A 15,773-nucleotide genomic window follows, 5' to 3' on the forward strand; every position below is an offset into this window, starting at 1 on the left:
AGTGTGCAACTTGTATTGCTCCAGGGAAGAGGGCTAGGACTGATTTTCTAATTGTATCTCCTTCTTGTTCTGTGTGAAATGTGAGCACTGCCGCTGTAGCTCCTGCTACAGCTGAAGAAATTCACTCTGTCTTTTGCATTGAGCTGAAAGGACCACGACACCGTGGAAAGGATAGTGGAAATGACAGCAGCATCTCAAGGGAAGACATGAAGGTTTCCCATCCTTGCCCCTTCCATGTTGCAGGGGCACGTGGAGGGTCAGTCACATTACAACCTTTACATTGCCTCATAAAAGGGAAATAAGGTTGTTATTTCCTAGGTTATTTCATGGTTTCAAGGATCTTGAGGAAGTAAAATGAACCCTTTTTTTGCATGGGTGGTGATACTTACAGGGCTTTTTAGAAAATAAAACTGAAAACCAGTGTTTGCTACCTCTCCATCCAGCATGACAGAAGGTAGGATCCTACAGCAATACGTGAACTTTTAAACAAAATGTACCTGCTCTGCAGTATTGAAAAGCACCCACTGCAGTTAGGGCAGTCAGTATCCCAGAATGCAACATTATTCCTCCTTGAAAACCCAAAGACCTTGTGCAGAAGTCTAGGAAAGTAACTGAAGGCCTCCAAGTCAGATTTTATAGGTGACTCTCTTCTGTGCGAACAAAACCAGTACACCCTCCCCATGGCTTCAGGGTCTTATGAAGACAATTCTCAAAACATGGCAAAATCTAAGAGTTAAAAATTGAGTACAAAAATTATAAAGAATACCAACCACACGTCTTGGCTCAGTTGTGTCATCAAGGCCACAGAATGAATGCTAGTGAAAAAAACAAAAAAAGGAACAAAAACTATAACATAAGATCAAAAGAAAATGAGGAAAAAAGAAAAGAAAAAAGATGTAAGATATGTAATATGAAATCCAATGACATTACAGCAGTTAGTCGTACATCAGTATTAATTGAGTTTATCTGACAAAGAGACAGAGTATACCAATCTTACTCTAAAAAGGGGTAATGGTACAAAATTCAGTGTTTGAGGGCAGCTTTACAAATGGTAACATTTGTTGATTATGTCACTTCAGCAATATTAGGCTTGGCTTTGTGACTCAGTATGAGCAAGTACTTACACACTTTCCTGAAGAAAACTTTCCTGAACCAAGACTTGCCAAGCCAATGGCACAAACTAAATGCATCAGTGAGGAGAAAACCATGACATGTTTAAACAGCACTTGTTCCTTATGCATCAACTCGTAGAATAAAACTGAGATTTTACATTATTCTTTTGTATAGCCTTTAGAAGCAAGACAGCTTGCAGAAGAATCTATAGGGCAAAAATACCATCATCCTTATGTTGTGATTTGACAGAATTTTACATAAAAGTTAAAAACTGAATCCATTCCTAAAGGAACATAAAAAGCCATGCTCGTGGGACAGTAACTATAAGCAGTGCATTGCCCTTAGCTACAACCAGCAATGAAGCTCAGCTATAAACACTGCCCTTCCTTCTGAAGCATAAGGCTTCTCTCCACAAGAACTCATTGTGCTCAGTATCAGCGGCATGTAGGTGTCAGTGCACCCACTGACATATGAAACCTTCAGAAGAACAAAGAAGTAGATAATTCATTGATTCTCTGGCAACACAATCTTCCTTTGGGCAAATTCAGAATGGGATTTAATCCCAAGGAAAAAAAAATTAAAATGTAATACAGATGGAAGGAAGCCCTTGACCCACCCAGGAGTTGAAGGATAACAGAAAATGATGAAGCTTTTTTGAGGTCTCCTGCTAACGTAACGTTAAGGCAAAGAGAATGTTAATCATTTTAACTCATTACCAGCTTTCTGCTAAGCTTGTGATTAAGCTGTTTCTTTTCCAATACATTTCCCCATCCATTGCACTGATGAACCAGCACAGATAATGCTAACTTCCATTTTCAAAATTAGCAGTCTGCCTAATCCAATACCTACTCTGTAAATTGCAATGGCAATGCATTAAAGGCTTACGTTTTGGCAATAGCAACATCTAGAGATTTTGATGTTTTAGAATAGGTGGATAAATACTAATATTTGCAATAATTAACATGTAGAGATATCACCCATCCCTTAAGGTTTCTCTACCTTGAGGACTTAACTGTAGCATCTTAGACATCACTGGCTGTTAGGCAGGAACAGCTTCAGGTATAGAAACGGTCCAGGGCAGAAGAGGGTAAAGGCAGCAAAAGAACCCTTTAAGGGGTGGATACTGCCTGTGTTTCTCTGCTAGTGGAAACAGGGATCACTGCTTCCCTGATGGATGCGCACAGACTAGCCCCAGCCAGGGAGTAGTAGGAGTGATGTAAAGTGACAATGAGCACCAGCAGCAGACAGCCCAGCTCCTCACAGCTCTTTTCTTGGCTCTTCCACAAACCCAGCTGGATATCACAGTTCAAAAGGTGCAGGATGAGGTACTGCAGAGGGGACATAACTACTGTGGGAGCAAAAGGGGTCAAGGAATCTGCTGAGGGAATTGGAGTAGCTGCTAGAAGTGCAATACCCCCAGAGGGTGACACACAGAGGGCTACCATATCCTGAGACCAGATGAAGGGACAGTGAGATTAGTGAAGGCTGAGGAAGAAACCTTCCCGCATCCAGCGCACTGTTCCCCAAAGCCTCTCAGTTCAGCAACTCCACTGACCTCTTCCAACTCCCAGAGTCCTCCAAAAGCCTTCCTTTTGCTCTTTTACCCCATTCTGATCCCAGAAGAAAAAAAGAAAAAAAAAAAAAAAATGGAAAAGGAAAAAAGAAAAAAAAAAGGAAAAAAGAGAGGGGGAAAAAGAGAGGACAAAAACGGAAAAATAATAGGAAAAAAAGAGAGAGGAAAAAACCCACCACCCAATGACTGAAAACTCCACTAACTATTCCATTCAGCCCAGCACCGAGTTTAGGTAGGATTAGGTAGTCATATGTAGCAGAGAAAAGGAACCTGAGATGATGTGACTCATCTTGGGATCTAGGCACTGGTTTAGCCAAAGCAACATAACTAAAGCACTTTGCTAGGGCTTACAGAAAGCCCCATTGTCAGCCCATGCCCTGCAGAGCAGCCTAAACTCCACAGACCTGGGAAACACTTGAGCCCACAGTCCAGGAACCTTGTGCCATTTCTTGCTTGGGACCACAGTGCCTAAGCCTCAATCAGAGCTTCTTCAAAAGAGGAGAAAATTTGGATCCAGGATATTCCTTTGGAACTTGTTTCTATCTTAATGCAAGAAATATTTTATTTGTTTGCAGTGTTTGTCACATTCACCTCATTAACTTTGCTTTAATTTTCAGTACTTGCAAGTTTTGCAAAGCAATGTTATCCAAAGAACAGGGCTGAGCTAACCAGTTCTGTCAGAGACAAATCTTTATGTTGTTTCTTGATCAAAACCACAGCAAATCCTCCCCCTTCTAGTCCAGTGTCTTTCCAGACCCCTTTATTCCTTTCTGTACTTGATAGAAAACCCAGATAGTAAATAATTTTGAGCAGTTAGGGACAGAGCGTCATTTCATGCAGCAATGACTTGAACTCAAATTTTATCTTGTTTTAAAAATAGATTTTGTGATATTAGGTTAAGTACTATTAATGTCAATGTAACAGAGAAAAATAACTTATTATGGAAAAAAAATCCATTGGCATTGCCGAGGCATTTATTTACCTTTTCCTCAATTTCTTTGAGTTGCCTTTTTTGAAGTTCTATTTTATCTTCTAGTTCTCGAATTCGCTGGAACAGAAAAAGCAAAATAGACATTATTATATCTAATTAGAAAAGTATACAAATAAAAAAAATAAGAAATGGATTCAAATTAAGAGAACAAATGCCCATTATTAATGTAACACTTCCTTTACAGTTATATTAGGCACATCCATGGCAGGATTGCTCCACGTTTCCATGAAAACATGGCATTTTAAACAAGCTGCATATTGAGAACATCATGTTTAGTACCTGGAAGCCTAAACATCATCATTCATTAACCATAATATTAACATATGCACACAGTAAATTCCAAATAGCACCAAAATTCTTAGAGGTATAACACTACTTTCTCTGCAACTGGCAGAAGTTTTTCTACTTACCTAGACAGTCAGCAGATTATACTACTGTATTTCATTTTAACACTCTATTTTCCTTTCTGATAAAAAAATAACTATGCTTTTGGCATAGTCACACTATACCAGAAAAACAGAGCGCAGAGATTTCCAGTTCATCACCAAGACACCGTCCAGAGATTCAGCTCCACCCTATTACCAGAGCCATCTCCCACCAGAGGCAGAGGGAACCTCTCCTTCAGCGCAGCTCTCTGTATTTTTAGGGATTTTCCTTATTCAGTTCCACAAGGGCTCTCCAAAAATATGACTGTTGTTGGGTCCATATATCCTATCTTATTTCTGTCCCCTTGTATCCTGTCTTATGTCTGTCCCCTTGTATCTTTTCTGTAAGTTATGCTGCTGCTTTTTTTTAAATTATTTTTAATTTTTCTGGGCTTCTACATTAAGATGACACATTTTATTACGCTTTTAGTATATGGTACTTGTTACAGATAAAGTATGTTCGTAATTTTTTTTTTTTTTTTTTTATAGGCAGAAACCTGGAATCTCCTACTAACAGTCACTGGGAATCAAGGAGCAACTTTATACTATCAGATTTTCTCAGGATTAACTCTCTGTCTGGCCTACAATAGCTAAGGTTATTAACAGTTTCTGAACTTTGAAAGAGAAGTTATCATCTCCTCTAATTTCTATGCCTAGGCCAATAAGATTAATGTAGCAGCTGCTGCACCACTCCCAAATTATTTTATTACTCCCAAATTGATTTGAACAATAGCGTCTCATTCAAAACAACATCCAATCATTACTTATAAACCTGTGCGATGAGCTGACATCGACAGTTGATCACCTGCATTCAATTCAAAGCGCCCAAATAGTGGGAAATGCTCCACACCCATGGTAGCCCAGGGTAGCTCCAGCAAGGCAGCAGCTGATCCAGTGACCGCATTGGTTTTGAGAACCACAGAATTTGGCTGGAAAATTGCAAATCTGACCTGAAGCTAACCCAAAGATGAGGTACAGCAACCCCTGCAGTTCACCTTGCCTAGGGCATACTACTTCCCACACAAATATTGTAGACAGGTCACAAGCAATAGTTTTGTTATTGTTGCTGCTGTTTTAAAAGAAAAGATTTTGCTTAAATGACTGGTTTGAATATTATGCAGTCAGAATAAGTCAATCAGAACCTCCACTGTATCATGCTGCATTGCTCACATCGCTCAGAGATTTCCCCAGATAATATAAAAGCACAAACCAGATGATCCTCATGTGACACAAGTGCACGCAGCTTTGCTGACAGTAACAAACGCCCCAAGCACTGCTGTATTAATTTCACTTGACTTCTATTACATTTGAACTGGTTTATACTTCATCTACCCCCTGCTCAAGGCATGCCTGTCTCTCAAGCGATCGTCTGCATAGCCTGTCTGTACCAGGCATACCACACGGGATGAGCAGCAGGCAGATGTAATCATCACCTCTGAGATCTCTGGCCCATCAGGTTACACTCCTGTTTCTCTCCCACTCGTTTCAGTTATGCTGATTCCTCCTTACAACCACATCCCAGATCTGAGTGACAGACTTCAGTCCTCTGGGGGTCCTGCTATGCTCTGTGATAAAATTTGACCACGGTGAGATAAGAGGAGAGAAGTAATATTTTTAAATACCATTTTCACCTTCAAGACTTATCATGTGAGATTTTTTTTTTTCCAATATCTGCTGAGAACTCACTCCCGGAAAAAAGAAAAACAAAAAAGCCCCCCCACATCTGGTGGCTTTCTCACCTCAGGGTTTACAGCAAGTGTTCTTTCATAAAAGAACATGTTAATTAGGATAAGATGGCTTTTTTTCAGATTTGGGAATTCTGTTAATTAAGTAAAAATTGAGATGTTATTATTCCCTTATGAATTTTTAATCTTTTCAAAAGATTACAGCTATTCAGCTGTTCTCTCCAGCTATTCAGAAAACCTCTAAAAAAAAGGGCTGAGGCTACTGTTTTCCAGTTCCCACCCATAACCCATCATAATTGGTGAACTTTGTGAGATGACACATAGGGAATAGTTTTGAGGTGCAGAAATATACACTTTCCTAAAAATCAGTTTAAATACAAAGACAACAATTGCAATTGAAAGGGAATATGCATAGCATTCAACTTCCTAGCAGTGAAAATCTACAAAAAATCCTTGAAACAACTAGATGTATGTCAGTAAGGCATATATATACATATATATAGGGTGGATATAGTCTGTAGGGCAGATATTTACATGTGTACATGTGTTTATGTAGACCTGTTCTGGACTTGCCACCTAATAAAATGCCAAAGACAGGTGACTAGTGTTTACATAGCTAGTATTCCCCTTATGTGAGCGGAAATCACAATGACAGAAGACTTAGCTGCAAATGAGTAAGATCTCGTAAACAACTTCTTTACTACAGAAATTAAGAGTTCAAACCTAGACAGGTCAGAATTTGTTCTAAAACACAATCATGGGCTGGAATTTTCCATCAGGTGTCAAAGCTTGGGGCTGGTTACGTCTACTTGTTTACTTGCTTTCCCCTGGAGTATTGCAGGGAGGATTATCCAGGAGGATGAAGTGGGCGTAGCTATTCCCATCAATATCCTCTGATTGCACAGGGTCAGAACTGGAAGGTAACCAGCCTAGCTCAGCTATTTATATATCCTGAAAAATCTGATTTAACTCATTTATTGCCATTTAACTGCAGAGATGGCCTTAAAAATATATACATATATATATGAAATACATTGGCAGGAAAAAACCAGATTTACATCTGCAGACAGTATTTAACACATAAAAATAATTCTTTTCCCCCACTGGACCCATCTGCATTTACAGTATTATCTTGATCATACAAAGATAACAATTTCTAAAATATGACTTTAAAAAATACATGTAAGCTACATCCAATAATCCTAGCTTTAACAAAAAAAGTATCCTCTAGAAGTAGCAAGAGATGTTCCTCAGTCAAAGGTTATATTAAACTACTGAAAAGGAAATTACACTAAAATTACACATACTAGTTAAGACCAAAGACAAGACTGCTTGAGATTCAGTATAAGCATTTACGTCTTCATCTACTGTTCCTTTTATTTGCAAGAATTAGCAATTAAGAAGCTGTGGACTCACTCTCAGGTTTTCAACACTTGATTAGATGCTTTCAGTGAATTCTGATTTGTTTGTGTTTGCAAAAGCATAACTATGACAACAAATCACGCAGAACTATTTTATTGTTATCAAGAAATTCTACCCACTTCCATACTTCAGGGCATAAATTGATGATCAGTAAGTTGAGCTTTTCCGACAATGTCATATAGAGTTATAACAGTCGTGCTACGAAAGACGCATTCAGCTCTGTCCTTGGCAAGGCTCGCAGGAACCTTGCAGGGTAAATCCAATGCATTTTCAACTGCACAAAAAACTATGTGAGGAAGCAACAAAATCTACTATATCTTGCTCTCAAAACATTGGTAAGTCTTGGTTAAGAAGAAAACCACAGGTTGTTCTTTTGTTCATTATCTTTTTTTTAAAAAGGGAGAGATAGAAGATATGGATACAAACCCTAAAACCAGCACAGTGTTGATGTTTCCTTTAAACCCCTAGCGATGGTCACGGTCCAAGCAAGGATTAGGGACAAAGCGGTGTTCTGCTGGGTTCTAGCAATTCCTGTGTTCCTATGGTTAGCAGCTGCCCCTCACTCACATGAGTGCACCTTTTTGGGGCTGAGAGGATTCAGGAGAATAACAGTGTGTTGTCAAATCATGGGGCCATACAAAAGAATTACTGTGGGCAAACAGAGAGCCACAGTCAGACAAAAGCAGCGCAATGAGAATGCAACTATGAAAGGGAAGAGCGCAAACGTTAGGGACGTGGATTCTTAACACTGCCCACCTCACCCGCATTCAAAACCAACCTGCCAAAATAATGAATACTAATTTGTCATTGATCTTATTACAACAGCAAATAAAACCTCACAAAACTTCTGGATGATGGATAGGCAGATTTGTGAATAGTCCCTGTTACTGCCTGCACCCACATGGAGCTCCCCTGAGTTTTGGAAAGAGGGATGCACGAGGATCCATTTCAGTACGGCAGGCACCTACTTGATAGATAAATCATCCTTCCTCTAGCAATGAAGCTTGCTGCCACTTCTGAGCAAGCACTTGTGAGCAGCCAGAGAGCAGCCGGGGCTGCAAGGGCCCTACTGCTGTGCTGAGGTAACAGCAGATGGCTCTGCCGGCCAAGCGACGGCTGGAACTTCAGCTCCATCAGGAATCGGGCTCAGCTGTGAAATCCATTTGTGTTTCCAGACAGGTACAGAACAACGATGCTAGAGATGTACAACATGTGCCTTACTTATTACTTAACTGCAATCTGAACAGACTTTTAAGTTCCATTATAAATTTTTTCTTAATAGTAGTTATTTATACATTACATGTACAAAGGTAGGTGGGCACAGCTATAACCCTAGCAGACAGCCTAGAAACGCTAACAGTTAGGTAGGAGAGAGAACATCCAGAAAGTTAAGGCAACTAAAGCATACATTGCCTTTGGAAGTCTATAGCACGAAGACAGGCATATGACTAAAGCACCCCTAACACGGTACTATTTACCACCTCTCTGAACACAGCCGTAAAAGGGGAGTTTTCCATCAGTCATTTCCAATTGTATAAATCATAAATCAGTGATTATATACTGCCCCTCCTCTTCAACCCAATGCTTGCAGAGCTCCCAAACACAAGGGGCTGTGAAATTGCCCAAAAGTGGGAAATTAAACGTTTTTCTCAACAGAAGATTCCTAATGGGTGGAAGATTCCTCCTGAACGCTCGTAACGCTCACTTCCTTTCACCTCACAATGGGAAGGTCGACTTTCTGGGAAACAGGATACACGTCTTGAAGTGCAGTTATCCACTTAAGCAATTAGATCACTTTGGTAAACTTGACGGCAAGTGCCTTTACTGTCTATCTTCCAGTATTGGTAAGGAAATTAAGACAGTCAGCTCTTCCTTCCTGAGGTGACAGAGGTCTGAGACACCAAAATAGGACTACATAACTTCATTACTCCCAGCAGCTCTGACCTTCCTCCAGAAGGTGAGGCTCCAAGTTTACATGGAGCATGGTCGTATAAGTAGCATGCTGCCTGAGCTGGCCTATGCAGGACCAGTTCAGGTGTCTCTGCACGTGCTTTTCCTGACAGATAATTTTCCTAGAGAAAACGGTTGCTTTCCAAATATATCCAAACTCAGTAAAAGGCTAGATAACCCCAGATACAAATTCATGCCTTGTACAAAGGTGCAAAAATAGGGATGATACCGTTTTAGAAACTGAATGAAAGGCAACACGTTCCTTGCAGACTATTCAAATCAGAGGCCAAGTCCAATGGAATGATAATAATGCATTCCCAGTGGACAACCAGCTACGTACTGATTTCAAAGGGGAAACTTCTGTAATTTTTAGCATGGCCTGGCTCCTATGGCTATACTGCAACCTCAAGGAGATAAACATCTCTGGAACATCCAAGGAATAAAGGTTTAGGTGAAACGCAAGGAGCATGACGGTGGATGTGTGCCTGGAAATATTACTATACTTTTACTAATAGAGAAATTCCAATAACACAGGCTTAGAAAACTCAGCTTGCATTATGGAACAAAGAAGTACAAATCATGAAGCTAGTAGTAGAAAATATAATATTGCACTTCCATTATTTAACATCATTGAATGGTTTAACCAAAATGAAAAAATTGCTCTATTAAAAAGAAGTTACTTGCATTCCCACACAGTACACATGAAGTGCGCGTGCCCAACTTGCGTTACAATACCAATCTATCTGCATTAAGAACCACTTCCATTAATATAGTGCCTGTTGTAAAGGAGCGCTGAAATAAATGGAAATCCTTCCACTGAGCTCAGTGAACCCTGGATTGCAGTCTCAGAGCTATCATTTTACCACTGGAGGTAATAAATCATCCCAGTAATGATTTATCATAATTTTGAGAGTTTGCACAGGAGGAACGTTAGCATTACAAAGAAAGAATATTGATCAGAGAAGTAATGAAGTGCCCTACTAGTCTAAGATGCTGGGTCCAAACCACCTATTTCCCCCACCAACGAACCAACATGTGTGTATTTCCTCATTTGTTTTAGTTTTTCTTTCATGTTACCTCAAATTCCGATAAGAAATGGACCGTCTCTACAATTAAATGGTCACTTACACATATTCTGGGGTTTTTTACCTGATCTCCCATCTACCTTTTCAGTAGCAAACACAGATTCTGAGAATTTCAGTGTGTTCTGTTCATTGGATAGTGATGTGGGCTAGATAAAGTGGACTGCTTCATCCAAGCCTTTTGTCCTCTCCAATTCATTCATGCCATTAGCCAGTCATTCACCATCCTCAAACAGCATCTTGGATGGCTTCAAATCCTCGAGGATTTTTGGCAAATGGGGAAAATGCTACCAGGAAAGGAACTTCTGTGACAAATTTCAACTCCCAGACAATGATAATGGCATCACCCTTCAAGTAGGTGTCAAGCTGCAGAACTGATGTTCTCGTTTCCTAGATAAGTGTGTAAGTAAAGACCTCATCTGAACAAACATACTCTTTGACAACATCAAGAAGATCAATTTATCTGACTGCAAAATATGCTCCTCGCCATGCTACTATAGTTGTGAAAACACAAGCATGTGCCAATCAGGAGGTTTAGAAATCACCTTAACAGTTCCTGTGACACACTCTTATTGGATTTACATTCATCAGCAAATCCAAGAAAACAATTTGATAATTTTAGCACAAAGCAGACAAAGAAGGATTTGCTAAGCTGCTTAGAGCCTCGGCTCTGAAATGTTGGAAAGGTTCAGGTTGATGTACATTTACAGGATATGCACCATGGACGGAATGTATCGGACGTGAACCATGTTTTGAATCTTTGAAGCCAGCTTATGATCAGGAAGGTACCTCATTCCACAGCAAAATTTAGCAAGGGAAATATTTTATCAATCTGACAAAGGGAAGAATCACTGGTTTTCCATATTATCATTATTTTAAGCAGCTTCTCAACACTATTAAGACACAGGTATGTAAGATCTTTAATAATGTGAACAGTATAACTATGTTATGTGTATAAATTTAAACAAAGATAAATATAAACTAACTTGCCTTTAGCTATTATTCAAATCACTGAGCTGATGAATAAAATTCCTTAATGAAAATAAATATATTATTTTCTTGATTTTTTTTTTTTTAAATCTAACGCATTTTAACAGCTGTTTAAAAACCTCTACTGTGTTTAAAATACAATTTGCATACGTAATTGCCACATGCATTGGATCTTCTACTGTAAGGGGTCTGGACTCAGGAATCCAAATGTTCCCTTTAGTCCCATATTCCTAGAACGTGATTTTGCATAATGATCGTAAGAAAAGAAGCAAGCACACTGTAACAGCATTACCTTGAGCTATTTTTGTTGCCATCTTGTTTTACTTTATGAATGAAAACTTTATATATATTTCAGCCAGTTGAATATGATAATAATAGATCATTTTCAATATACCATACCGCTCTGATTCTCACCAAGGTCTTTCTTTACATAGCAGGTAAAAATGTCATTCCTTTCTATGTTCTGCAGTCTCAACCATGATAATCCAATTAATAGTTACTGAAGTAGGAGAATTGTTCTTGTTAATCTTTGTTATGCATTTGTAGTTTCTTTATTTGCCTGAGGAGAATGAACCCTTTAGCAGCTGCACTGATGCATTTCTCAGCATGAAAGTTAATATGTATTCAATCACATTGGCCTTAGTAGTAAATCAGTGAATTTTATAAATGCATTTAGGGTAAAATAATTATTTGTTATAAGCTGAATGACTATATGTACATGAAGATATGGCTTAATATTTAGTAGTAAACTTGATTTATTTTTTTAACACTCAGAGTCTTTTAATTTATGCTATAGTAAAACTACATCATACATTGATATCTAACAGAATATCAACAGTCCTATTGCCTTTCATTAGGGAAAAACAATAATTAAAGCCACATTCACCTTATATCTACATAGAATGGCTAAGTCTATGTAAGCTTAGAAAACACATTCAACATCTTAAAATGCACTACTTGACAGTCTAGACCTATCTGAAAAAGAAAATTTAAAAAAGCTTGGTAAAATATTTATTAAGCATTAAATTTGGATTATTTTACATTCCAATATTTAAATAGCATATTTTCATGTAAGTAATTATCATGATATACGTATGAATTATCCACATGAAAGCAGATTCAATCTTCACACTTTCTTTTTTAGATTTGCCTTTCCTCAGCTCTCACTGGCCTTTCCTAAGAAACACAGGGCATTCAGGATTTCAAATGAGAGGATTTCAGCATTCAAACTTCAGATTAGAGTTTTCTTGATGCTAATACTACTGTAAGGCATATAGTTGCTCTTAACCTGAGTACAACCTCAGTCATACCTCATTTAGGACAAAGGGGGCAGACCTTTCAGATATATTTTATAGGTACTATACCAGTTCTGCTATCATCACTTATTCAGAAAAACAGCATCACTAAGGCAGTTAGCAAGGCAGTCATGGCTTGATTTGAAGTCTAAATATACAGAAAACATACATAAGGAAAAGCATGCATGAGATAAACATGCAGAAATGATCAAAATTAACTCTCATCTGCCATGCATGTCATCTGTGGGAAATTACGGAAGTTTATTGTGATATTGTCATTATAGCAGCAATGATGCCTTGAAAGACTCAACATTCACTCCTGCGTGACAAATCAATACCACAGGTCAACTATGATTAACCTAGTCATGATGTGCTTGATGAATATAGATTACAGTTAGACAGCTATGATATCAGATGCCTTTAAGAGCAATTCATGAATATAAAATATGCATTATCTACAGTAATCTATTGTGTGTTGAACAGCAAAGCACAGAACATTTTGCATTAGTAATTAGAAAAAAAAAATATCACTGGTTGCCCTATGGATTCCTCTTCATGTACAGTTGTATGCAAATAGCTGAGTATGAACTTTACTAGAACCTTAACACTTCAGATTTAAAATAAAAACATTAAAAACATCTTTAATTTTTCTCTCTTACACAATGCAATGGACCAAAGAGGACAATTTAAGACAACACCTCCTCATGCCTATCAAGGAGGTACACTGAGCATAGCATCCTCCCTCCTTCTCTTCCTCCCCCAAGAGCCTTCCGAGTCAAACATTAAACCTTGATAATTCTCCTTGGGTGAAAAATAGATGATCTATCAACCATAACAGATTACATGGCAAAGGAGAGCAGAACAACTGCTGGATTTAGCCAAGCTTTACCTGAACATCAGTAGTATATCAAGTGGCAAATCGCAGGTTCCTACCTCTGGCAATTAATGTATTAACAAATTACAAATTTAAATGAAAGTTTTCAGAAAAAAAGCAACAAAAAACCAAATATGTATTCCAAATGGCTGAGCCAATAGGATCTTATAGACATGGTGACATATAATCTTATGGATTTGTAGACAAACTACTCTCCCAGTGTGAAAAAGTTGTCCTACCTATGAGAGAGCAGGTAGAACTCATGGAGGAATGGTATCCACCATAGCTTTGTTTGACCTTTAAGCAGTAGGAACTTGGCTCTTCAGGTCAGAAAATAAAAGGAAGAAACTTAGTGAAGGAAATTAGTTTGGTGTTTCTCAATTTCAAGCTATATATATATTTTGACATTTCAGGATGAAAAAGAGACATCATTGTTTTTGTCTTTTCCTTGGTGTCCATGAAAAAAAGTGCCTGGGGCACCACATTTGCAGTGAATCCTTCTCTATGGATTCTCCTATCTCTACAGATAGAGGTCAGTTTTGAGTTATACCTGTTTTGTCCTAAATGATTGCCCTATGCCTTTTTCTAATAAAATGTGCAAATAAAGTGGCAATTTCTGCTTTTATTACAGATGGATAATCCAATCCTGGTCATAGGAGTAAATACTATAGTTTAAAGAAAACATAGTTAAAATATTTCTAGCTATATTCCAACTATTTACAGCTGGAATTTGGATGCCTTCAGCATTCCATAGATGTATTATATTCAGGTCTAGAACTGAAGCAGTGGTCTGATTTACTCTGTAAAACTGAGCTCCACCCAAGAATATTCTCATCCAAGTTAGAATAAAACACCCCCAGTTTAGTACAGAGCTACAGTGCGACTTAGAGAAAAAAGTTTCACACTTTTTGATGACACAATGAACCAACACATCTTTTCTATTTCTTCTTTCTTTCAATTTTATACAAAGCTAAGACTGCTCTGGGAAATTACTAGATTACATTAATAAAATCTGTCTCTCGTATCCTTTCTGATTGGCAGCAATCATTTTTGAACTGAGTGTTTGCCAATCTGCTGTCCTTCAAGGATTTTCCAGCTTCTCTTTGTGTTTAAAATAACTTAAAATGAAATCAGAATAAATTCCATTTCTATCATAAATTTTCTTCATGTTTGAATACTGCCAACAGTGCAATTTGAATTCATCTATCCTTATTTAAAGCCTGGTTCTGATCACTTCCCACAATTTCTTACTGCAGAAGCAGCTACAGCTAAACCAACAGGAATCTATTTTGAGTTAGATCCTATTTGGTTTATAGAAAGCATAATTTGACTTTTAAATATCTATTAATTTCAGCAGATAACACAATCATAATATATTTTTAAGGCAATCTAACCATGATGTTGTGTGGATTTTTTGTGCTGGGTTTTTGGGGCATTTTTTTTATTTTGGGGGTGGGGGGTGTTTGGGTTTCGTTGTGGTTTTTGTGTGTGTTTGGCTTTTTTGAGTTTGCTTAACTAAGAAGTTGGTATCACTACTTCAAAAAACCCCCACACACTTTATTGCTCCCTTTGAAATATTTTTTTTTCTATAGATGTTTTTTATAGCTACACAAATACATTTTTCTCTCACTCTAGAAACAGCTTGGCATGGTACATGTATATATAAAGTTATCCTTCTTAACAGAACCTGCTAGTAATGATCCTCATATTTTCCAAAATGCACAAAAGTCATGCCACTGCACTGATGAGAGCACAAATGTTACTTTTAAATGAAGTCCTGCTAAAAATAAGCCGGACACTGATTTACAAAAGCTTATAACAACAGTGTAGCACAAGGAGACATTTCTGATGGCAATACATGCAGGAATAGCAGTTGAACTGCACATACCCTATGGCTAGAAGCAAATATCACAAGCTGCTCATGACAGATTTTTAATTAACATATTTTGCCTCCTCCAAAGAGAGAGGGTGGTGTAAATCAAAGCACCTTCTCTGACTTAAAGGGACCACTGTCAATATGCTTCAGCTGAGGATCTGTCCCCCAGACCTGCATGTTGCACTCTGGGTTTAATAGAAGCGTTGTATGCCTTAGCGAGCAGATCTAATCACACGGTCTGTCTAATTTGGCTTCACAGAGGCCTGGTTTCCTCAATACCCAACGGGTGCACATAAATGGTTCCATTTATATACTAATAAACAATAATAATGCGGGGCTATACATGCTCAAGATGAGCAGACCTACCAATGTAAAACAGGGCCTAATATCCTAAAATGTATTTATTTCACTGGAACGAAGTCAATACCCAGTGGCTAAGAACTCAGGCTTTCTATCTGGACAAAGCAGCACACATCATAAAACAGCACAGGCTCACA

At 38.2% G+C, this 15,773-nt stretch overlaps 1 protein-coding gene across 14 annotated transcripts in view; it reads right to left on the minus strand.

Annotated features, from left to right (window-relative positions):
• JAKMIP1 (janus kinase and microtubule interacting protein 1) overlaps positions 1-15,773 on the minus strand; it is a 163,086-nt gene that overhangs the window by 5,140 nt on the left and 142,173 nt on the right. For 10 of the 14 annotated variants that reach the window (XR_012835404.1, XR_012835403.1, XR_012835405.1 and 7 more), the window contains 2 exons: positions 3,669-3,734; positions 771-815 (listed from right to left, as the gene is read on the minus strand). Coding sequence is in view for 1 of the 14 variants with exons in the window: in XM_075752525.1 (XP_075608640.1) it covers positions 771-815; positions 3,669-3,734 (111 nt within the window). In the remaining 13 variants the exon portion in view is untranslated. Of the gene's footprint in view, positions 1-497; positions 612-770; positions 847-3,668; positions 3,735-15,773 lie in introns of those variants that run through there. The other 4 variants (XR_012835412.1, XR_012835409.1, XR_012835408.1 and 1 more) reach the window with 3 other exon arrangements.

This window comes from Balearica regulorum, chromosome 4, assembly GCF_011004875.1.
Source record: "Balearica regulorum gibbericeps isolate bBalReg1 chromosome 4, bBalReg1.pri, whole genome shotgun sequence".
Lineage (NCBI taxonomy): Eukaryota > Metazoa > Chordata > Aves > Gruiformes > Gruidae > Balearica > Balearica regulorum.